General features: G+C 39.2%; 2 protein-coding genes across 2 annotated transcripts; one reads left to right on the top strand and one right to left on the bottom strand.

Moving 5' to 3' along the window:
* The first annotated feature begins 756 nt into the window (after positions 1-756).
* On the top strand, positions 757-10375 carry FGB (fibrinogen beta chain). Its single transcript, XM_060778810.2, has 9 exons — positions 757-920; positions 1107-1127; positions 2543-2767; positions 4155-4338; positions 4765-4992; positions 6501-6614; positions 7607-7729; positions 8638-8923; positions 9970-10375. The coding sequence occupies exons 1-9, from the start codon at positions 822-824 to the stop codon at positions 10199-10201; spliced, it is 1512 nt and encodes a 503-aa protein (XP_060634793.2). The 5' UTR covers positions 757-821; the 3' UTR covers positions 10202-10375.
* Positions 10376-14574: 4199 nt separating this feature from the next.
* Positions 14575-23062, bottom strand: FGA (fibrinogen alpha chain). Its single transcript, XM_060778808.2, has 6 exons — positions 22956-23062; positions 20439-20567; positions 18582-18765; positions 17291-17436; positions 15847-16849; positions 14575-15447 (listed from the first exon to the last, which is right to left on the bottom strand). Exons 1-6 carry the CDS (start codon positions 23004-23006, stop codon positions 14738-14740), a joined length of 2223 nt encoding a protein of 740 aa, XP_060634791.2. The 5' UTR covers positions 23007-23062; the 3' UTR covers positions 14575-14737.
* Positions 23063-24055: the final 993 nt, after the last annotated feature.

Here is a 24055-nt window from a genome sequence, read left to right on the forward strand (position 1 = left end):
GCTACAGTAGTCTATTTGAGACGTGATGAGAGTATAGACCACCATGGCCAAGTCTGGCTTCTCAAAGTATGTGTGCAGCTGGTGCACAAGTTTTAATTGTGCGAAGGCTCCCCTGACTACCACCAAAACCTGGGGTTCCAGACTCAGTGATGAATCCAGGAGAACTCTCAAACTGCGAACCTTTATCTTCAGAGGGAGTGCAACGCTGTCCAGCACAGGTTGTAACCCTATACCCTGTTCGGCCTTCTGACTGACCAGTAGTACCTCTGTCTTGTCTGGATTCAGTTTCAATACCAAGCTGGATGTTTTGAACTAAGGACTAAATTCATTACAGTTCTACCTTGGACAGCACCATTGAAATGAAAGATATATGTTAGTTATGAATCACAACAAGGCTCCTCTTTGGTTCAACTGGTCTACTTTAGAAAGGATTAATGTTGGGATTAACCCCAAGTGTATATCTAAAAAGAAGAGGTACTAATGGGGAAGGGAAACAGAGTAATCATGTACAAATTAAAGTCATTTCTTTTGTTTATCTGAATTCCAGTTATTATAATGTTTTCAATCAAATCCATTAAATGCCCGTAAATGGGTAAAATGGTTTTAAACAACTCCCATTTTTGTTCTTCCTGGGTTAGTACATAGCAAATAATATTGCTCAACTGGTGTCTTTGTCCAGCCACAAAGTGAATAATAAAGTTAAGCATTAACAGGTGGGCTGTCGGATCAACCTATCCTTAACAAGCAAAGACACTTCATTGTGATTCATTTATATATGATCTCTGATTTGCTTTCTTGGTCAGCAGAGGAAAGTCGCTAAGATGTTTAAGCAAGCCAGTCTCATGAAACTACTGTTGCTCTTTCTCCTAATTGTTGGGATAGTTAAATCTGAGACTAATTTGGACTATGATGAAGATGAGGTTAGAATATAACTTCTTGTAAATTGTACATTTTTAAACCTTCAGAAAACCATCAGTAAATATACTGATGTAGAGGAAATTTTAATTTATAGTCAAAACAAGTTGAATGAAAGTGTCATGTGTCTGATTTCATATGCATATATAATTACTTATTTGTCTCTCTTCCATCTTCTTTTTTCCATGTAGGACTCTACAGCCACAGCACCGGTAAGACTTATTTTCCTTATAGTTAAACTAAAAAATGATAAACCATCAAATGTTTGCTTAAAATATAAAATAAGTATATGCAGGGTGGAAATACATAAAAAAATTACTTTATTTTTTTGTGTGTGTCAGGAGTGACTTGAGAAGCTACAAGTCACTTCTGGTGTGAGAAAATTGGCCGTCTGCAAGGACGTTGCCCAGGGGACACCCGGATGTGTTCCCATCCTGTGGGAGGCTTATCTTATGTTCCCGCATGGGAAGCTGGGGCTGACAGAGGGGAGCTCACCCCACTCCCCAGATTTGAGCCACCGACATTTCAGTCAGCAGCCCTGTTGGCACAAGTGTTTAACCGATTGCACCATCAGAGGTTCCACTTACTATAAGTGGTGAAATGTGTCCAAAGTGAATGTTATAATTCCTTTTTCAGGACAAAGACTACCTGGCCCAGTCAATAAATCAAACTTATTTATAGTAACTTTATTTTTTTGTATTATTTACAAATAATATAATATAAGTGTTTAAAATTGGAATTGAGTTAGTGTAAAGGTAAATACGTTTTTGAAGAAAAATATTTTATCATCACTTTGACAGAGGAAGCAGAAAGAAAGAGGAAAGATCAACTGTCTGATGTTCATAGTCTCCAAATTGCAATGGCTGCACTTAGAAACGCTTCATTTTGGGGCAACAACCCCTATAATCCTGCAGCTGGCCGGACTGTGGTCTCCTTTGCAGTATGCCACTTTTTGTGATAAATATATTAAATTATATTTATTTTGAGTATTTATGTCACTTGAAAATATAAATAGTAGCAGGGGCTCTGTAGGATCAAAAAGCACTTGCTCAGTAAAGTCACCACACCTTTCTAAAAGAGTCTTAGGACCCTTCCACACAGCCATATAACCCAGAATATCAAGGCGGAAAATCCCACAATATCTGCTTTGAACTGAGTTATCTGAGTTCACACTGCCATATATTCCTGTTCACAGCAGAAAATGTAGGATTTTCTTCATCTGTGTGAAAGGGACCTTAGATGAATATCTGCTAAGATGAAGAATGACTAAACCTTTCAACATAAATATACAATATTTGCACTTTTGGAATCCTTATCATTCACTGTAATCTACCAACACACTGATACAATTAGAGATGGTATTCAGCCCTGTAAAAACTATCTGCCACAACAACAGAATAATTATTTCACAATTACTTGAAGAATTATTATTTGGGTAGTGAGAAAAAAAACCCATGGAAATCTTAGTGTTCAAGATCTTTTTTGGACAGTATGAATGGGGAATTACCCAGCCATCATATCCAGTACTGGAGCCATTCAGAATACGTATATTTGTTTAGTATTGGTTATTTTTTTATTGTTAAAGTAACAGTAAGAGAGTTTTCTTTTGCTTGATGTTTTTGTACAGGTTGAAGGAGAAGGTGAAGGTGAAGGTGAGAGCGTGGATGCCCGAGGCCACAGGCCAGTGAAGAAAAAACAGGAGCCCTTTCCATCTCTCAGGCCAGTCGCTCCTCCTCCCAGTGGTGGCGTTAGATACCGGGCTCGCCCAACAAAACCACCAGTTGCAGGACAAAAGAAAGAGCCAGTCGTTTTCCCTGATAGTGGAGGCTGCAAGCATGCATCAGAAGAACTGGTAAGTGTTTGTTTTTGTAAGCTATAGAATTGTGTTTCAGAAACATCTATTCCTATACAATTTGCTTCAGAGCTATTTTGAATCATTGAGTCATGGAGTTGGAAGAGACCTTGTGGGCCATCCAGTCCAACCCCTGTCAAGAAGCAGGAAAATCATGTTCAGAGCACCCCGACAGATGGCCATCCAGCCTCTGTTTAAAAGCCTCCAAAGAAGGAGCCTCCATCACAATCCAGGGCAGAGAGTTCCATCGCTGAATATTTCTCACAGTTAGGAAGTTCTTCCTAATGATCAGGTGGAGTCTCCTTTCCTGTAGTTTGTAGTCATTGTTCTGCATCCTAGTCTCCAGGGCAGCAGAAAACAAGCTTGTTCCCTCCTCTCTATGACTTCCCCTCACATATTTATTCATGGCCATCATATCTCCTCTCAGCCTTCTCCTCCTCAGGCCAAACATGCCCAGCTCTTTAAGCCACTCCTCATAGGGCTTGTTCTCCAGACCCTTGCTCATTCTAGTCGTCCTCCTCTGGACACATTCCAGCTTGTCAACATCTCCTTTCATTTGTGATGCCCAGAATTTGACACAGTATTCCAGATGTGGTCTGACCAAGGCAGAATAGAGGGGGGGGGGGCATGACTGGAGCATTCTGAATGGAGCATTCTGAAGACTGTGGGTAGTTGAATGAATCTTGTTTTTAAAGGAAACATATGATTTTAGAACATTTTAAAAGCTTCCAGTTTATGACACAAACACTCTGTTTCCTCTCATCTTTCACTATCCTATTATTATGATGAAACCAGATAAAAAAGATGTAGTAAACTAGTTAATTGATATTTCAATATATACACACAAGAACTTCTTTATCCAAACAGGCAGCATTTCATGTGGTGAGATTTCACATCACTCAGAAATATATGTGAATCAAATTATGCTATATACTCGTGTATAGATCTACACCAGGCATGGGCAAACTTTGGCCCTCCAGGTGTTTTGGACTTCAACTCCCACAATTCCTAACAGCCTACTGGCTGTTAGGAATTGTGGGATTTGAAGTCCAAAACACCTGTAGGGCCAAAGTTCGCCCTTGCTTGGTCTACACATTTTAGTTTAAAAACCAACCCAAAATATCTAGGCTGACTTGTCCACAGGTCAATGTGATTACTGTACCTTAACAACAACAACAACAATAACATAAACAACAATACCATAGCAACTATTCCCTTCTCTGAGTACAGTGGTGAAAGACAAGAGCTTAGTCCTTCTTGGGAGAACCTAAATAAGCAATGGTCCAATCTACTCTCATGGTGTCACTTCTGGCCTGTTATGTCTATTATGTCTGCTTTGACACAAAGACAAAGGATTCATAATAAGATTGTTGCTGTTGGTTTTAAGGGAGTACTGTGTCCAACTGGATGTGAGCTGAGAACTGAGCTGTTGAAACAGGAGAAGACAGTGAAGCCAACCATCCGAGATCTAACAGAGAAAGTGAAGAAGCTTGAACAGTCCTCTACGACTATCTATGCCTACAGCAATATTCTGGATGACCGATTAGCAAAAAGGCAAAAACAAATAAGAGGTAAACCCTACTATGCTGTTGTTTACAGTACAAACTAATGTGGACCCTTCTACATTAGTATGCCCACTATTATGATATATCAGCTGAGATCACACCATCACAATATAGCAATGACTTTGTTCCTGGGTGATATTGGGGGTGGGAGGTGTCTTATGTTGCTTGGAGCAGCTAAGAAGGGGAACCAGGCATTGCATGATGCTCACTAGGAGCACTTTTCTCCACCCTTGGTGTATTGTGCTATTTGCATACATGAAATCTTCCAATAACTGAGTGTACAGGACTTAATCCTATCTCAACCTGGGATCCAGAGAGACAATAGAGAGGTAGGATTGTGTGATTGCCACACCATTAGGCTGTATACACACACACATATATATACAAACCCTGCTAACATCTTACATGGCTTTGTTGTTTTTTTCTTCCCAGATAATCAGAATGTAATTTCTGAATATAACAAGGAGGTCGAAGAACATTACACTTTCATCAAAGAGAATCTGGATAAAAACATCCCTAGTAACCTAAAAGTACTTCGTGGAATTGTGGATATTTTGCATCAGAAATTAGTGAAACTAGACAATGCCATCACAAGCCAGCTGGGAGAATGCCGCACTCCTTGTACTGTTTCATGCAATATACCAGTGGTATCAGGCAAAGGTAATTGCTTACTCACATTATCTTTAGACTTCAAGATTGGTACACAGACAATTGTGAGAGCGGTTTCAACTTTTACAACCATCACGTTTTGCACCCACTGTCAAGCTGAAGCATCCAAGTTTACATTTATTTGTTTAGTGTCAAAAGCATTGCATAAATAAGTATAAAAACTGATAAAATTGAGTGAGTACAAGCGGCTAAACAATTTTAGACCAAAAATGGGCAACAGTGACCACATTGTAGCTTTAAACAAAATTCTTCCTCTGTGCATGAGGCAGGGCATTGTGGGCAGGCATACAGATGCAGAGTGGTTTTTTCTGCTCTACAGTCACACAAGGTGGAGGATTCTTCTAGGTAGTGCCATTTTGCCAGGTTGTCTTTTGATCTGCCCACTCCACTTCTGAGTCTGTTCAGGGACTTCCAAGTTGCCCATTCTTGGTTTGCCCATGGAGGCAGACCCTTGTGGGCAGTCCCATAGCCAGGATTTTGTTTCGGGGGGGGGGGGGGATGAGTTTGGTTCGGGGGGGGGGGCTGAGTCTGAGTGAAAGAGGGTCTACCCTAGCAAACCTTTTGTATCGTTACCTCAATACCCCCATGCATATGGGATATATTGAGCATGGTGATCAGATCATGATATGAATCCACATAATAGTTTAAATAATGTACCAGTAAGGCCTTCTCGCAGACTACCATGAGAATTTGGGGGGGGGGGGGCTGAAGCTACATGCCTGCTCGTGGGGGGCCATCTATTTGGGATTTCCTGGTTTAGCTACCCAGAGGAATGCTCTTGCTGTTGTTGGGGGAATATTAAGAGGAATAGTGGTTCTCATGAAGCTACTGGGTTCATATTCAAAAATAGCCTTATTTTTCATTACCTCCCTGTCAGCGATTTGAGATAAAGATTTGAGGTCTTTTTTTTTGTATCAAGGTTTGGATTCCTTGGTAGTTAATTTGTTGGATTCTGCATGCTGTTGTGTGGGTTGCTACAGAATCAGGACTGGCCAGCGTCAGTGAAGTCACTTTCTTTTCATTTCTTTTTATGCAATCCCTTCTTTTGTTTCTCACTTTATCTCCCCCCCCCCCCAACCGCATGATGCCATTTTATTATATGTCCAAAGTGAGATAGCCTTAGTTTGGTTATTTTGACTCCCAGTGAGTGTTAAGACTTAATTTCTTTTGGGGGGCATGTATTTATCCTTTTTGAAAACTCCCCTTCAGCACCACATTTCAAATGAGTTGATGTCTTTTTTACTATCTTTTTCACTGTCCCACTTTCACAGCTATACATAGGACATGTTATATATGCAGCAAGATACAAGAAAACTCAATATGCATTGTTCATTTTAACTGGTTCAATAAAGGTATTGCTGGGTTTTGTTGTACTTAGAAAATGGAAATACTATGGCATGAATTATTCTGACTTTCATATTCGCCATAATCATATATTTCTTCTATTGATATATATTTATGTTTACCGAATAATGTGTACAATTGATTTCTGATTGCAGAGTGTGAAGACATAATTAGGAAAGGAGGTGAAACTTCAGAGATGTACCTTGTCCAGCCTGATCCTTTTGTCAAACCCTACAAAGTCTACTGTGACATGACCACAGAGAATGGAGGTAAATGTTAAGCAAGAATCAGTATCATTAGTTGGAATCTTTTGGGCACATGTTGAAACACACACACCTCAACCCATCTCACTCCTTATCTACTCTTCCTGCAAAAGAAAAGAAACACCAATGTTTAATTGCCTTGCCCTCTTTTTGAATCAGTAATGAGGAATGGGCTCAAAGAAAAATAGCAAGTTAATGTAAAAGTAAAGGTTTCCCCTTGACATTAAATCTAGTTCTGTCCGACTCGGGGGGGGGGGTGATGCTCATCTCCATTTCTGAACTGAAGAGTCGGTGTTGTCCGTAGATGTCTCCAAGGTCATGTGTCATCTGCATGGAGTGCTGTTACCTTCCCGCCAGAGTGGTACCTATTGATCTACTCACATTTGCATGTTTCCAAACTGCTAGGTTGGCAGAAGCTGGGGCTAACAGTGGGAGCTCTGCCCGCTCCCTGGATTCGAACCACTGACCTTTCGGTCAGCAAGTTCAGCAGCTCAGCGATTTAACCTGTTGCACCACTGGGGCTCCTAGGCCATTATTTATTTATTTACCCTATTTGTATCCCACCTTTATCTACCCCGAAGCAGAGTCAAGGCGGCTTTACATATGGCAACTATTCAATGCCTTTGAACAACAAACAGTTAAAATACACATAAGTTACAAATTAAAATAAAAATTAAATACACATTAAAACATCTAAAACATTGCATTTACTATTTACTACCTTATTTTAAAATATACCAGTAGAGATAACTGAGATCAATATATATCTCAGGTATCTCTACTAACATGTTTTATTAACATGAAAGAAGACTGTTTGAATTTTGCTCAGGGCTCCCATATGCGGGTATAATCAAACATATTGTATTACAAGGTATTGAGGATATGCTGACGATGGCTCCAGAAATTATATATGCCAAGATATTTGATTTTAAAGCATGATATTCTATTTATTAATGACAATTATCATTATTCTTAATTATTCCTTCTACATTTCACAGGTTGGCTTCTTATTCAGAACCGCCAAGATGGCAGCGTTGGCTTTGGAAGAACATGGGACTCATATAAAAAGGGTTTTGGAAACATTGCAACCAGTGGTGGAAAGCATTATTGTGACACTCCTGGTAAGAATTTTATTCTGAACAGTATTTCCCTAAAAGCAGTCAGTAATTGGAAACTCCCCTGTCACTAGTTAGATTTATTATGTTTTTATTTAATTACTTATTTTTACTTTTTTTCTTGGCTAGTTATTATAAGTTTTTACTGAAGTTGTTTTATGTAGCGTCTCAATTTGGTTTGGGTTGCTGTAAGTTTTTTGGGCTGTATGGCCATGTTCCAGAAGTATTCTCTCCTGACAATTTGGTTTGTTTGTTTTATTATTATGGCATTGAATGTTTGCCACTTCTGTTTGGAAACCTCCCAAAGTCCCTTGGAGGAGATAGGGCAGGTTATAAATGATTATTATTATTATTATTATTATTATTATTATTATTTGCAATTCAGGGATGGGGCTTTTTGTTTAGCATTTCATCCTTCTGTTTTGTTGTGGTTTGGATGCAAAACAGAGCCTCCTATCAGTCTTACTATTTTGTTAATAAGAAAGATAATATGGAAGCAACCTCTTCAATGCCCCCCTAGTCAGGTGATCTTTTTTGCATCCCTTGAGACCATTTGTTTGTGGGCTGGTATTGGGTTGTTGAGTAGTAAAGGGGAATGGGATACAAAGGTACAAATGCTATGTAAGGTTTCAATCTTTTGCAGTAGTCACTCCACTGGTATATCCTGCAACCTGCCAGAAATGCATCAGGGAGTTGATCACTGATCACAAAGGCTTCAGTAAGAGGTTACAACAATTTACCTCTACTATGCCACATAATGGTCTTATGTTACTTTCATAAAGGTCTTGTGGAATGTCAGAAGACTGGAAATTACTATGCAGTACAAACAATTAAGCCTCCTTTCAGAAATCTTTATATCACAAAAGCTCATTTCGAACATAGTTTCAAGCGATTCACATTTCCTTGTGTCACAGGTGAATATTGGCTTGGAAATGACAAAATCAACCAGCTTACCAAGTTGGGACCAACAGAACTTTTAATTGAGATGGAAGACTGGGATGAAGCAAAGGTCAAAGCACACTATGGAGGATTCAGCATTCAGGGAGAAGCAAACAAGTATCAGCTCTCTGTTAGTAACTATCGAGGCACAGCTGGAAATGCCTTTCTAGAAGGAGCCTCACAGCTGCATGGCGAGAACAGAACCATGACAATCCACAATGGCATGTTTTTCAGCACTTTCGACAGAGATAATGATGGATGGTATGTGTATGCATTTGCTCTAAGTTTGCAACTGAGTTTGTATGTAAAATTAAATTGCTTGTTCTTTACTTCTGAGTATCAAACTAGATATGCATAAATGCCATTGAAATAAATGGCTGGGGTCCAGTAGAATGCTTCCATCAGTGGAACTCCTTCCACAAGCAGAACCTCCTATAGAGAACCTTTTTCTTCTCATTCAAAATATACTTCAGAGGGCAGAAAAAACTGGTCTGACACCCTTTATAAACAGTTCGGGCCCTGCTTATCTCCGCAACTGCATCTCCCTCTATGAACCGGCATGAGCGCTAAGATCTGCCGGGAAGGCCCATCTCTCGCTTCCACTTCCATCACAAGCATGGTTGGTGGGGACAAGGGAGAGGGCCTTTTTGGTGGTGGCCCCTTGGCTCTGGAACTCTCTCTCCAAGAAGATTAAATTAGCTCCCACCCTGTCCACCTTCCGGAAAGCCTTGAAGACTTGGGTGTTCCAATGTGCCTTTGAATAATGGTTTAGCCACTGATTAAGTCTGCCTAGCCCTAATGTTTTGGTTGGATCTCCAGCACTTTATTCCCAGCCCCAGCCCTACAGTTTTGCATTTGTACACGTTCTTGTCTTGCTCTATTAGTTTCAAATCTGTACATGCCAACAGCTACTGGTTGTTTGATGTTTGGTTTATGTTTTATGATGCTTTACATTTTATTAGTCTTATAGTTTTAATATGTTTTACTATTATATGTTTTTATTTATGTTATTTGTAACCTTTGTTTATATTGCTCTTCCTCTGTGCATGAGACAGGGCATTGTGGGCAAGCATAAAGATGCTTTTTTGTTCTGCTCCACAGTTGCACACGGTGGAGGATTCTAGGTCGTGTCATTTTGTCAGGTTGTCTTTTGATATTTTTTTTGTTCAAGTAAGGAATCCATTTTTTAAAAAAAAAATTATATCATATATGAACGGGAAATGAATTAGTGCCTCTGGCAATATACAAATATATCTGTGTCATGTATACTTGCAGATTTATAGCCTTTCTATATTTTTCCCACATAGGATAAACCCAGATCCCAAAAAGCAGTGTTCGAAAGAAGATGGCGGAGGCTGGTGGTACAATCGCTGTCATTCAGCCAATCCAAATGGGAGATATTACTGGGATGGTTATTATACCCCAGAGATGGCAAAACATGGAACAGACGATGGAATTGTATGGATGAACTGGAAGGGGTCATGGCATTCACTAAGGAAAATAAGCATGAAGATTAGACCAGTTTCCCAACCATCATGATGACTATTTAAATAAAAAATGGCAGGTTTTGTGTTCTCACCTGTTTTGTGATAACGGAGTTTTTCTTTAACAACAGCAGCAACATCTGCTATGCTTATGTGCATAAAATGCATTGGGATTATAAGCAAAAATTGATATGAATTTGCCAACTCCATTAAAACAACTTGCAAATGATATCTAGGACTTGTATTCTTTAATTCCTTTGCCTCCAAACGTACATTCATTTCATGCTATCTGTTCTTTCACCTTGCACATTGAAAACTAGATTCAAAATGGAGGATAACATGTTGTTGACTCAACAATAATAATAATAATAATAATAATAATAATTTATTTCTAACCTGCACCTCTCTCCCCAAAGGGACTCAGGGCAGCTTCCAAATGTAACACAAACAAGATAAGCATTCAATGCCATAAAAATATAAACATTTACACATACAATTAAAACAAAATAAACGACTTTGGATAAAAGTTAGTAATCAGTTAGGCATCATTGATCATATTAAACAGTTAAAATCAGTATAAAGATATAAAAATATAGCTCTTTGATAAGATTAATTAGCCATTGTCATTGTCAACTTCGGCCACTAAAATGAAATTAGTGATATAATTCAACCTCCTCTCCATAAGCGAATGAACAAAAATAAGTTTTTAATTCTTACTTGAAGGAGAGGAATGGGGGGGGGGGTGTTCTAATTTCTTTAGGGAGGGACTTCCAGAGGGAAGAAGTGGCGACATAGACACAGTAAGGTGGGAAAGAGAGAAAAAACTTGGGATATTTTTAAGGCAATTACAAATTGACATGACAGGATTAGTTGGGACTGTTCCTTTGAAATCTCAATAGTTGGAGAGTATGTAAGGGATTTATTCAAAGATAAATATGATACCCTTCCAGTACAACCTTATGTAGGCACTCAAGAAGATAGTGAAATGGCAATAGCTCACCTGGATTTTACACTGTATTTGTATTAGTTTAGGATACACTCTATGACTACACCTGCTATCTTTACCTATCATCATCACCACCATCATCATTATTATTAGTTACATAACAAGATTAGTACACAGCAAACAAGATCACTATGCTGGCTTTTATATTGGATCACACTTCAGACATTCCCAAGTGTTTAGGACTATGTGATGTATTGGCGAATAATGTGTGCAGATCCAAATAAGGTAGCCTTTTGCAGCTGACAGATGGTAATTTTGTCAGCTCCAATTGTTTTTAAGTGCAGGCCAAGGTCTTTAGGAATGGCACCCAGTGTGCCAATTACCACTGGGATCACCTTTACTGGCTTGTGCCAGACTCTTTGCAGTTCAATTTTTAAATCTTATTATTGTGTAAGATTTTCCAGTTCCTCATCATCATCATTATCTGTATTTATATCCTACCTTTCTCTCCATGGGGACTCAAAGCAGCTAACATTTATACATACTAAACAGTTTTAAAAGAGTAATACAAAGGGTAAAAAAAACAAATAATAATAGTGTGGTAAAACAGAATTAAAATACAGCAGATACATTCAATACATTAAAATGACCTTAAAAATTCATATCCCCTGCAATCACTCCCACCCACCCCAGAGCCTCCTCTTACCCTTCCCCAAAAGCCTGTTGGCAGAAGAAAGTCTTGACCTGCTTGCGGAAAGTCAGCAGTGATGGGGCCATTCTTGTTTCTCTTGGGAAGGAGTTCCACAGCCTGGGAGCAACCACCGAAAAGACCCTCTTTGGCCACACATTCAGGGGAGAGTGACTGCCATTTTAATTTTCACACAATTTCGCACTGTCTATAGTTGGAAAGGAACTGGCGCTCCATGCAGTCATGCTGGCCACATGACCTTGGAGGTGTCTACGGACAACGCTGGCTCTTCAGCTTAGAAATGGAGATGAGCACCACACCTCAGAGTCGGACGCAACTGGACTTCATGACAGGGGAAAACCTTTACCTTACCTATAGTTGGAAAGGGATAACTTGGCTCCCAAGAGGAAAGTAAAGGGCTATAAAAGAGAATGAAAAACATTGCCTACTTGGAACATTGGGAGTCGATTCCACCATAAATTTAGCTGTCTTGTCATTTTCGACAAGACAGCTTTTTTTCCTCATAGGAAGTTACCTAGAAGTCAACCTCCTGCCTAAAATAGCCCTGGGGCAAAAAGTGGACTGGAGTTGGGGGGAGGGTTTGGGGGGGGGGCACAAAAAGACTCTTAGGTTGCACAAGTGCCATAAACCCTGTTTCACTATCCCTGCCCTAGAAAGACATTTGAATTGCTCCAGGGATTTAATGGTGAGCAATTTCTCAGGGGTTTTTTTTCCGTGTCAGGAGTGTCTTGAGAAACTTCAAGTCACTTCTGGTGTGAGAAAATTGGCTGGAATCACTGGGTTGTTGTAAGTTTTTCGGGCTATATTGCCATGTACATCTATGGCAGGCGAAACATCAGGAGAGAAAACATGGCTATATAGCCCAAAAAACCTATAATAACCCATTCTGTGTGAGTTAAATGCTTTTCCTTATAGTTTTAAATGCTACACTGCTACATAGTCAAAGACTAAATGGTCAGAATTGCCTTCTTCAATATTTCTTATTCTGCATGACAATTCCAGCTGGAAACACAAATGCAGAATCTTGCTTTCTTGGAACTGAATGCAGATGTTATTGTTGTGTGCCTTCAAGTCAGTTTTGATGAAAGACGCCCCTTCAGCTAACCTATCACAGTGTTTGGTGTGTGTGTGTGTGTGTGCGGGGGGGGGGGGGGGGTTGAACATGTGCAACTTGCCCAAGGTCATCTAGTGGGCTTCCGTGGCCACAAAGAGGTTTGAAGCATGGTTAGAAAATATGTGACGATTTCATTGTTAAACTGTGTAATCTTCCTTCCTATGTTTCTAGTTGATGCAGTCCAAGGAGTGAGTTTTTCTGTTTGGGAGTATCTCTGTCCTTGTCACATTTTCTAATATTATTCTAGTTCGTTGTTAAGAAAAGATTTCCTTGGTACATGCATGTTTCAAAAGAGTTTGTCCTTGATTACATCTTACTCAGATGATTTCCATTTTCCTATGTTAAATGCACCTCCCACCAAATGTTGTTGGACTGCAAGTCCCAGAAACCCTAGGCAGTATAATCAATGGTGAGGGATGCTGGGCTTCCCATTCAACATGTTATTTGCATGTCTGTGCCAGATACGGACCCACTCTTTAGAACTTGCTATCAGTTCGTTATGATTCTGTTTAGAGATCGGCAGCCAGATTGCTAACTGAAGCGCCATACAGGGAGTGGACAACTCCCATGTTACGGCAGCTCCACTGGCTGCCAGTCTGCTTCTGGGAAATACAAAGTGCTGGTTATTACCTATAAAGCCCTAAACAGTTCAGGTCCATGCAATTTGACATCCTGCAACCCCATTTATAAATCTGCTTGGACTCTGTGATCATTGGAGGGGCCCCCCGCTCAGTTCTACTCCCATCTCAAGCTCGGTTGTTGGGAACGAGAGAGAGGGCCTTCTCCGTGGTTGCTCCTTCCCTCTGGAACTCCCTCCCTAAAGAAATTAGAACAGCTCCCTCGCTTCTCCCCTTCAAGAAAGAACTAAAAACCTATTTCTGTTTCTTGGCTTATGGAGAGAATGAATAATATCACTGATGCCATCTTAGTAGACCAAGTTGACAATGACTATTTAAGTTTACTTTCATTGAAGAGCTATATTTGTATATTTTTGTACACATGTTACCTGTTCAGTATGATCAGTGACGCCTGACTAATTGATTTATAACCTTTTGACCAAAGTCGTTTTCTCTGTTTTAATTGTATGTATAAATGTTTTTTTTTGGTTTTTTTTACAGTATTGAATGTTTGCCATGTTTTCATGTTATATTTGGAAGCTGCCCTGAGTTCCTTCAGGCCGAGAGGTGCGGGTTCGAAATAGTTTTTTATTTATTTATTATTTGGTTGTTTTTTTCTTCCACTTTTTATCCACCTGACCAGATCAGAATGCTCTTTGTAGGTGAACGATACATCCCAGCAACTACAACTCCGAAATGTCAAGGTCAAACTCCACCAGTGTTTATACCAGTGTTCACATTTGAGCATGTTGAGTATTCATGCCAAGTTTGGTCCAGATCCATCATTGTTTGGTCCAGATCCATAATTGTTAAGGGGTTGCGGCATTAGAGATTGAGAAAAATTGGTCTATATTATCAGCAAACACTAGTTTCTCATAACACCAGTTCTTGACATTGGTTTTAGTTCATTACTTGACATATTGTGTGGCTGTTATATGGCATAAAACCTACAAATGTTTTAACCATGAGATGCCCTCCCATCAGATATTTTCCAAAGATTTATGTATAGCGTTGGTTATAAATAAGTTAAGCACACTGGAAATTTCTTTGAGAGTGAAGCTGTTTATTTTATTTAATAGGCAGAGGTCTCTCAATTGCATTTAATTTGTTTGCTTTGGAATATAAAAAGCATATGAATACACACACAGAAAAATCCATAACATTGAGGTATATATAATTTGAGACGTTGCCCCCCTCCCCAACAGCTAATCTGTTGCTATAGGGCGAATTTTCATTCTAGAAACTTTAAGAGAGTAGTCAGAGGGCTTGAAGGGTACCCAAACCACTCCGTTTTCAGTTTCATAGGGAACATTGTTCCTTGGGTCATACTGACCCCCTGGGTAGTAAATCCCATTGAGATTAGCAGCTTGGCAATTATTGTACCACCAGCCACCTCCATACACTTCAGCACAGTTTTCTTCCCACTGGTCACTGTCTCTATCAAAAGTACTGAACTTCATGTTAGTGTGAGCAGTGTATTCGCTGCCTTCTTCCTCTGAGCCTTTGATAAGAGCATCCCCAGCTGTCCCCACATAGTCAGACACACTGAGTCTATAACTTTCTGATTCAGAACCTATATGTATAATATACTCTGCATAAGCTTCATTGCCTGCCCAGTCCTCTACTTCAACCCGGAGGACCGTGTCCTTCTGGGTCAATAGGTAGAGGTTTTCATTGCCCAACCAGAACTCTCCTTTCCCTCTGTCATCCACGTTGCCGAAACCCTTCTTGTAGTCTTCCCAGGTCCGGTTAAAATTCAATGACCCATCCAATCTCTGTTGGATCAGAAGCCATCCTCCCAAAGTGGTCGCTTGGTCGCAATATACTGAAAAAACCTTAGCGGATCCTGCTGGCTTGATTCTGAAAATGCCACTTTGGGCACCAGAAGTGTGTTTTTGATGGATATCCTCACAGTCTAAAAAAACAAAGTTGATCTGGTTGGCAGGGATTTTCAGTAAAGCTTTATTACAAGGTCACAGGAATCCAAACAGTAATCATGCTGAAGTCAATTGGCTATACTTAATTTAGTGCTACAGTGGAAAAACAATTTTCACCTTCCCTGAACCCCAAATTTATCACTTTTCATGCAGATTTTTATTACAGATGAAACTGTGTGTGCAACTGCCTTGCTATTCAATTACTTATGATAAGAACACATTGTTTTGTGCCTTTTCTAAATGGCAACAAACAGACACATTGCTTGTCTTGTTTAAAAAGTGTCATGAATTGCAGTAAAGGTTTTAGCCTGTGTCAGTTGGTTGCAAACTTCACTCTTGTTCCCTCAACAATTATTTTCCAGGAAGTGGACGGATACCTGTCCCGGTGTAGCTTTCCCCCAGCTTCACTCCTCCTGTGGCCAAGCTCCGTGCGCGGAAATCAGGATTATCCTCTGCACTCTCGTCATGCTGCACCACTTCTGTGACTTTTAGTGACTTGGTTTCAAAAGCAGAACCCCCTTTATTGAAGCCTGTAGTACTGCTACTGCTGGACACAACAGTCTTGGAATGGCCTGAGGTGGCGCTACTTGTTCTAGAAGGGAATCCATGAGAAGGGTCATCAATTCTTGAGAAATCATCATAATCTTCTTCATGTAGATGAGAGAAAGAGTCTGGTCTTCCAGGTGTTGTCACGTGGCTCGCAGTTTCTGACACTCTGCTGCCATGACCAAAGTTAAAAAAATCTCTTACGTCTGGGTCAAAGGAAGAAAAGTCAGGCAAGCCGCTTCCTCCACCAGCACTACTAGTGCTCTCTTTGATATGATAGGTGCCTCCAGCTTCTTTGACCAGTCCTTTCAAGTGGGTACAGTCTGAACCATCAGGAGTTTTAAACTCTTCAACAATCTCTTCTTTGATACCTTGAGGGCCCTGAATTACTTTTTTGGTGAAGGTTCTGATGCAAGTCTGTGTGACATGGCCAGTCGCAGAAGGTATAACTTTCATATCAGAACCACCTCCTCCAGGCTGGCTGTATCTACTTGTCTCTGCTCCAGGCACAACATACTTGGTGTCCACTGGAGTTCCTCTGGACTCTGCTGTTGAGTCTTCCAATACTGCTTCAACCAGCTTTATATGACCGAGTATGTTTGCTTCTTGTTCAGACAGAGGAGCTGTTTTGAAATGGCTAGGAACAGTAGACTCCTTCAGGGGTCTCATTTTCAGTATCCTCATAGGTTTTGTGTCAAATGTTGGTTCAAGATTGATGGAACCGGACTGTATGAGCTGTTTTTGTATGTTGTCATAACTTTCTGTGTCCACATGGTAGTTGTAAGTTCGAGCACAAGATCCTTTGCAGGCACGTATCTTAATATCAATGTCCACCTAGACAGAGATGGATGAGGGGAAAGATATAGACCTTCAAATATTTACACAGTGATGCCTCACTCACATCAGGAAATTCTGTTTTTTAAACACTGGGCCATTATGCTAATGGCAGGCTCACTGCTTCTTGAAACAGTGGCTAGGCTTTTGTGATATATAATACCCTCTGCAATCTCATCTGTAACAGTAAACCAGACCCAAATTCAGAATTTTGGGTGGCATGAAAGGATCCTATGGGCCTATAAATCCCAATAGCCAGGAGGCCGTGCTAGTCTGAGAACTCCAGGTGCTATCCTCCTAAAAATTCTGTTTTGAATCTCTAATGTACATCTACATCTACATCTACAGTTTCTTAAATCCCTCCTCAACACCATGAAGGTTTTATTGTGGTCCAGCATACACAACAAAATCTGTCTTGAGAAATTGAATGGCTCAACTTACCTCCAAACGCTTCAGCTCCCCAACTTGATTTCTGATGGTATTCTGCAGGACTTTAATCCTGTTTACTTGATTAAAAACTCTTTGTTTCAGTGTCACAAGTCTCCTCCTCAAATCATCAGAAATTTGCCCATAGCTGTCGTCTAGCGCTGAAGGAAAAGAAACAATTGGTAAGAGGTTTTCCCCACACTATGTTTAGGACTATCTCATCAGTCTTTTGGAAATAATATAATCCTGTCAGGAATTTAGTTTAAAACATTAAGCTAAAACGGGGAGAGAGGGTACAAGTGTCTGTGTGAGCACTGTCACTTCTCACACTGAAAGACACTGAAAGAACAATAGACCTTCATGTGATAAAGATGGGATCCCATTCATTTGCACTCAAGAAGTAAAGGTACTCTGAGATGTGTGTGCCACCATGCATTTCTTTGGCATTAATATCTAGGTATATAAGTATCAAGGAGATAGATCAGTGGTTCTCAATCTGTGGGTCCCCAGATGTTTTGCCCTTCAAATTCCAGAAATCCTAATAGCTGGTAAACTGGCTGGGATTTCTGGGAGTTGTAGACCAAAACACCTGGGTACCCACAGGTTGAGAACCACTGAGATAGATGAACATTCGTTCTTGGATAGTAGGATCATCCAGGATCATCCCTGTCATTAAACAGAATGGGGTGGCAACTTTTGTAACAACCAACAGCAAATGTTGGTTGTTACAAAACAGCATCAAATATTTTGTATATGAATAATTACTGTTGTATTTTTACTGGACGGGTAAAACATTTGTGGGATTTTCTGTCCCAAAATAATCTGATTGGCCTTGAATATCTGGCTGGGAGAAGGGAATGCAATTTGTTGATGGGCCCAAAGGAACAAAATGATTTGGGTCTTCTTTGGTGGATCGTGCAGGCCTCATACCTAACAAGGGGACAAAATGCATTCTCAGAATTATTTAAAATGGAGTTGAATATACATCAAGCAGACTACTTTTGGAAGGAAAGATGCGGAAAGCTTATTTGAAAGGTTTAAACTACAATATTGGGTGACAATGAAGATTATTTCACTGTGCTATTGAAGGGGTTGGATGGTCTAAGGGGAGCTAAATTGTTCCTCATCCCCAATTATCTCAAATTATAGTTTCATCCCTGTGTCAATTTATGGTACTGAAGAAGGAGCCGGTTTACATTTTAGCTCATTTAATTTTGCACAAACGGGTACAAGAAAAGAAACATTATTTTCAAGTGGTGATTTTTTCATCATCAGAAGACAAGACAGTTTTGGGGGTACAACTCACCTTGTTCGTCGACCAGATTCCTTTCTAGAAAAGAGGTGACCTCCTGTTTCAGAATATTTGATTTCTTATAGCTGTTTTGATTATCTGAGAGCAGTTTCTTAATTTTGTTTATCCGGTTGTTGAATTCCTGATCCGTTTCATCTATCAGTCCCTGCATCCTGCATCCTGAAGGACATTTAATGCCCTTAAGGAAGAAAATAGTAAGAAGAAAAAAGCATTCAAACTTCGGCTGAAACCACTTAATTGTTCCACAAGATTGATATGATGAATGGAATCTGTCTAATAGTAACATGTTATGGTTCTAATTTGTTTATGTTTCATTGTGATAACAGCATTATAACAGTTTTGACATATGTATCCTTAAGAAGCATGTCCTTTAAGGCTTCCATACACCCCTATCCCTATACATAAACAAGAGTATTTAAACAATTTGAAAAGGCTTCATCTATAGCAGTGGTTCTCAACCTGTGGGTCCCCAGGTGTTTTTGGCCTACAATTCTGAGAAATCCCAGTCAGTTTATCAGCTGTTGGGATTTCTGGGAGTTGAAGGCCAAAACAGGTTGAGAACCACTGATCTAGAGCAACCATTGGTCTTCCAGGTGTTTTGAATTCCAGCTCCCACAATTCCTAACATTTGGTAAGATGGCTGGGAGTTGAATCCCAAAACATCTGGAGGACCAAAGGTTGGGAACCACTGCTCTAGCGTAATCTCATTTATTTGGACCCAAAATTAGTCAGAGAAATCCATTGCATCTGTTGACATCAACAAGTTAATCATGACTAATATAAGTTGGGGATTTAGTTGTATCTGTTCTGATTCAGTTTTGATACTGGTGTTAAGTAGAAGATGTCAAATGCTAAACCTTGCAATCTAGTCCTTTAATCTCACTAGATATTCTAGTGCTTAATTGCATAATCTCAAAGTAGCACAAAGTATTTGGCTTGGAGAGATAAAAGAGGTTTCATACAGATCTATTCTTACTCTACCATGTTTATTATCTTTTTTATAAATCACATCCCTTCATTTTAATCTTCACTGTCTTCTTCTGTTGATATGGCCAAAATGTTGTCACTTAAATATCACAGATGTTAATGGGATTTAAGAAGACCCATACATTAACGAATATGCATATATAGTAAATGATAAACATGTATACTTTCTCTTAAATCTTTTAAGTTTTAAGCTAATTTTAGAAATCGGGCTACAAAGTTGAGTCCATGACATGTGAGTCTGGAGAACAGCAAACCAGAGACCACTGATTACAATGCAGTCTGAGCCCTGCCACATGCACAATGGAGGGCCTTCTTACAGCAACACCAGATGCATTCCAAGTGGTCAGCTTCTGGTCAAAGGACATTTAGTATAATGCCAAGTTTTTAACTTTGCTTGTGGTTTTTCTATACATTATAACTGTATTCCCAATTGGCTTCTGACATGATAAATAAATAAATCTGAAGACTAAGTTCTGTAATAAACAGTCATATGTAATTAATCTATAATGTTTATGAAGCTAAGTATGGCAAAAACAAATCCCCCTGAACTTTGATTTAATGCCTGGTAAATGCAAAGAATTATCGCCTGAATCAATTTCTTACCAGATTTGGGGGTTTGTTTTGTTTTGTAAATATATGTTTCTTTAAAATTACGTAAAATTCGTAAATAGTACAATTTCTCATTCTTGGTGTCAAGTTAATCTAAAAATTGAAGGCCACAACCCGTTGTGGAAACTGTTGAACTGTGCACATCTTGCTGCATTACATACACCTATGATCTTTATGTCTATTACTTTGCAACTATAATGTTGTATTGTGTGATTGGCTAATATATTTCAGCTTCTGCATTATCTGTTAGCTCACCCATTCATCATCAGAGCATGTTGGCCAACTCTTTTCTGCCTTGCAATGACCCTGGGCTTTATGCTCCACTATTCTAGGGCCACGTACTCCTCCTCCTTGTTCTTCAAAAGTGCTTCCTTGTTCTGTTGCCTGTCATGGAGAAGAATAGGGGAAACATCCAAATTAAGACTGAATTGGTTTCATGGTAATAATTATTTTAGTTAAAAATAACAACACTCCATGTACCCATACTAAAAAAAAAGCGGTACTACTTGCAAGTGAATTGAAAAGAATGTAGGTTTTCACACATGGATATTTGTTTTCACTAGAATATTTTCAAAATTCGAATTATGTACTGGTTTCCATTGCTGCTGTTGGAATCGACTCCAATTTATCCAAGGAACACAATTCTTCCTTGAAAACTCAATGATGTTAAACCAAATATTCTGTTTTTAACGTAACTGTGCTTTGAGTCTAGTCTACAGATATTAAAGCAAGTATTGAGGAAGGTTTCATTTGGTTTTAATTTCATAATCGCAACCCAGACCTAGGAAAAGGTTTTGAACTGCAACTCCCATAATCCTACAGGCAGAATTATCACAAACATATTGACTAAAAATAACCTTTCTAATTCTGTTCAGACTGAAACACATATCACTTTCCAAATAAAAGCTCAAAATATGGGAATTCCTTGGAGTATTCCTTGATTGACAGAGGGAACCACTTTCCCATAAAATAGATTTGAATCCAAAGTAACTTATTTTTACATTGATCCTATTTAAATCAACGTGAAAACATGACCAGACATTCACTGTTTTTACTGGGACATCATTATGACTGTTTTGCTTTTGTGTTGCTAGTTTTTAAAAGGTTGTACAACGTATTTCCATAAAAATGCATCATTATATACATTTAATATTTTTGCAGTGCTATAAATGCCACTTTACAAGTCATCCTGTTTCTTCAGTGCTCACTAAAGCATATAGTTTCATGCCATTATTGAAGCCTTTGTAACATCGACACAGATAGTGATTACTCATTGTGATTTACTGAAATATTGAGTTACTGGAATAATATAGAAATTATCAAATCACTATGACATAATTGATTTTTGACATAACTTTTATCGTTACAGTAATAAAAGTGTTGTTAAATGGTAAAGTCAAGAATTAACAACTCATATGAAATGCAACCCACTTCATTCAAAATCCATCAGTTTTAATCATGCCCTGAATGTTTAATTAATGCAAGTAGACTGAATAAGCAAATGTGGCATAACTCTGATGGCTGCATGACCACAGATGGATTCAACAAACTTGTAAATTATATTTTAATATCAAATGTTCTCCTGACTCAGGTTCCAAGTTCTGAAGTGAGGGAGAAGTTGAATTTCTATCAGAAATACTTTAATAATAAATAGTAAAGAAATAAGTAAAGGTAAAGGTGTCGCCTTGACATTAAGTCTAGTCATGTCCAACTCTGAGTGACGGTGCTCATCTCCATTTCTAAGCTGGAGAGACGGCATTGTCCTAGGTCATGTGGCCAGCATTACTGCATGGAGCAATGTTACCTTCCTGCACAAGCAGTACCTATTGATCTAATCACATTTGCATGTTTTTGAATTGCTAGGTTGGCAGAAGCTGGGGTAACAACATGAATTCAAACCACTGACCTTCCAGTCAGCAAGTTCTGCAGCTTAGCGGTTTAACCCGCTGCACCACCATAACCCCATATAGTAAAGAAATAGTAAATAGTAAATATTAAAGAAAGAGTGTGAACCATTTCTTTTATTTGCTTTTGGGATTTGGATTTCATTCAAAATACCCTAGTGGTTCAGTTTTTGGAATGTAATTAATTGGGGGGACAATTCTATACTTACTGATTCATTGGAGTGAATTGAACTTAATTCTTAGTAGATTTGCACAGTCAGATTTTATTGTAATAGAACTGTAAACCTACTTTTTAAACCCTCATTTCTGGCATAGAATAATAATTCATATAAAAAATAATTCCTATAGCATAGAATTAAATTATTTCAAGGAGTACCTAAACACTCTTTCTGGATTTCTTATAAAGCAGATACACACACATATAGGCATATATTATCAATATATCAGTCTACCAAAGGAGGTGCCCCAACAAGCCTGGATGTGCATCCACTGCGTATGATTTTCATAAATGGGTCCCACCAACATGGCTAGAGACTGGAGAGCTATTTATGAGCCATCTTTTGATGGAGAAGCACATCTATATCAAAGGGAGTTCTTATGACCTGCTTAACCAGATATGGTTCAGCCATAATCTCTTTTTTCCCTATATACACAAATGGAAGTAAGGTTGCATCCTTGCTGTCAGGTATACCAAAAACTACCATCTCCAGTTTAAGCATTTAAAAAGTAAAAAATTGCAATTTCCTGCTTTCTGTAGGTTAATTTTAGTTGAAATATATCAATAAATACATAAGCAATGGCAAGAACAAACATCAATATAACTGCTAAAGAAACAGAAGTGTCAGATAAAATTAACACATTTTCATACCCAGGCAATGCTGAAGCACAGAAGTGCGCAGAGGACTCTCATCTGAAGCATCTTTAGAAAGATGTAGATGGGAGGCAGAGGGGTGTTTTTCAAAAAAAGATTTCTTTGGCTGAATTTAAACCTTATCTTTTCCTGCTTCCCTCCCCCTGCCTCAACTACCCAGATTAATGATTAGTTTTCCTTCTGTTTGCACGGTCATAAGGCAATATGTAAGTGTGGTGACCCAGGATCTATTGCACAAGCTCTTAACTTTGTTTGCTGGAAGACTTTGCACAATGCCAGAATACATGGGGAACAGATGAGAAAGGGCAATCCAGCCATATTCCGGGAAGGGTTTTGCCTGAAGTTTGGAACAGATTGTTTATAGGTAAGATCATTGGAGAACTTCAAATATCACACAGGCACCAAGCTCTGGTCTTGGAAACTAAATAGGGTTTGCCCTGATTGGTACTTGTATGGTAGACAGCCAACAAATGTTCAGTTGTAGGCTATATTTCAGAGGAAGGCAATGGCAATTTTTTGCCTATGGAAACCCTACAAAATTCATGAGATCACCACAAACAGGCAACTTGCAGGAACATAAATACACAAGTAAGATCATTGGAAGAAAAGCTATTTAATTACCAGAAAATGTCAATGGGCTATAGCTGGTATTTCTTGAACTGTGCATGAGTACCACGTCTTAGTGCATAGCAGGGAACATGTCACCTTGCAGTCCATGTTGTTGATGTCATAATGCAGTGTTTCTCAATCTGGAGGTCAGGATCCCTGGGGGGATCATGAGGGGGTGGCAGATGGGTTGCCAAAGACCATCAGAAAACACAGAATGCTTCTAGAACAGTGGTTCTCAACCTGTGGGTCCCCAGATGTTTTGGCCTTCAACTCTGGTAAACAGGTTGGGACTTCTGTGAGTTGAAGGCCAAAACATCTGGGGACCCACAGGTTAAGAACCACTGTTCTAGAACATGGCCATATAGCCCGAAAGACCTACAAAAATCCAGTCATTCCAACCATGAAAGCCTTCGACAAAACACAGTGTTTTCTTTTGGTCATGGGGTTCTGTGTGGGAAGTCTGGCCCAATTCTATCCTTGGTGGGGTT

This window comes from Anolis sagrei, chromosome 5 (assembly GCF_037176765.1).
Source record: "Anolis sagrei isolate rAnoSag1 chromosome 5, rAnoSag1.mat, whole genome shotgun sequence".
Taxonomy (NCBI): domain Eukaryota; kingdom Metazoa; phylum Chordata; class Lepidosauria; order Squamata; family Dactyloidae; genus Anolis; species Anolis sagrei.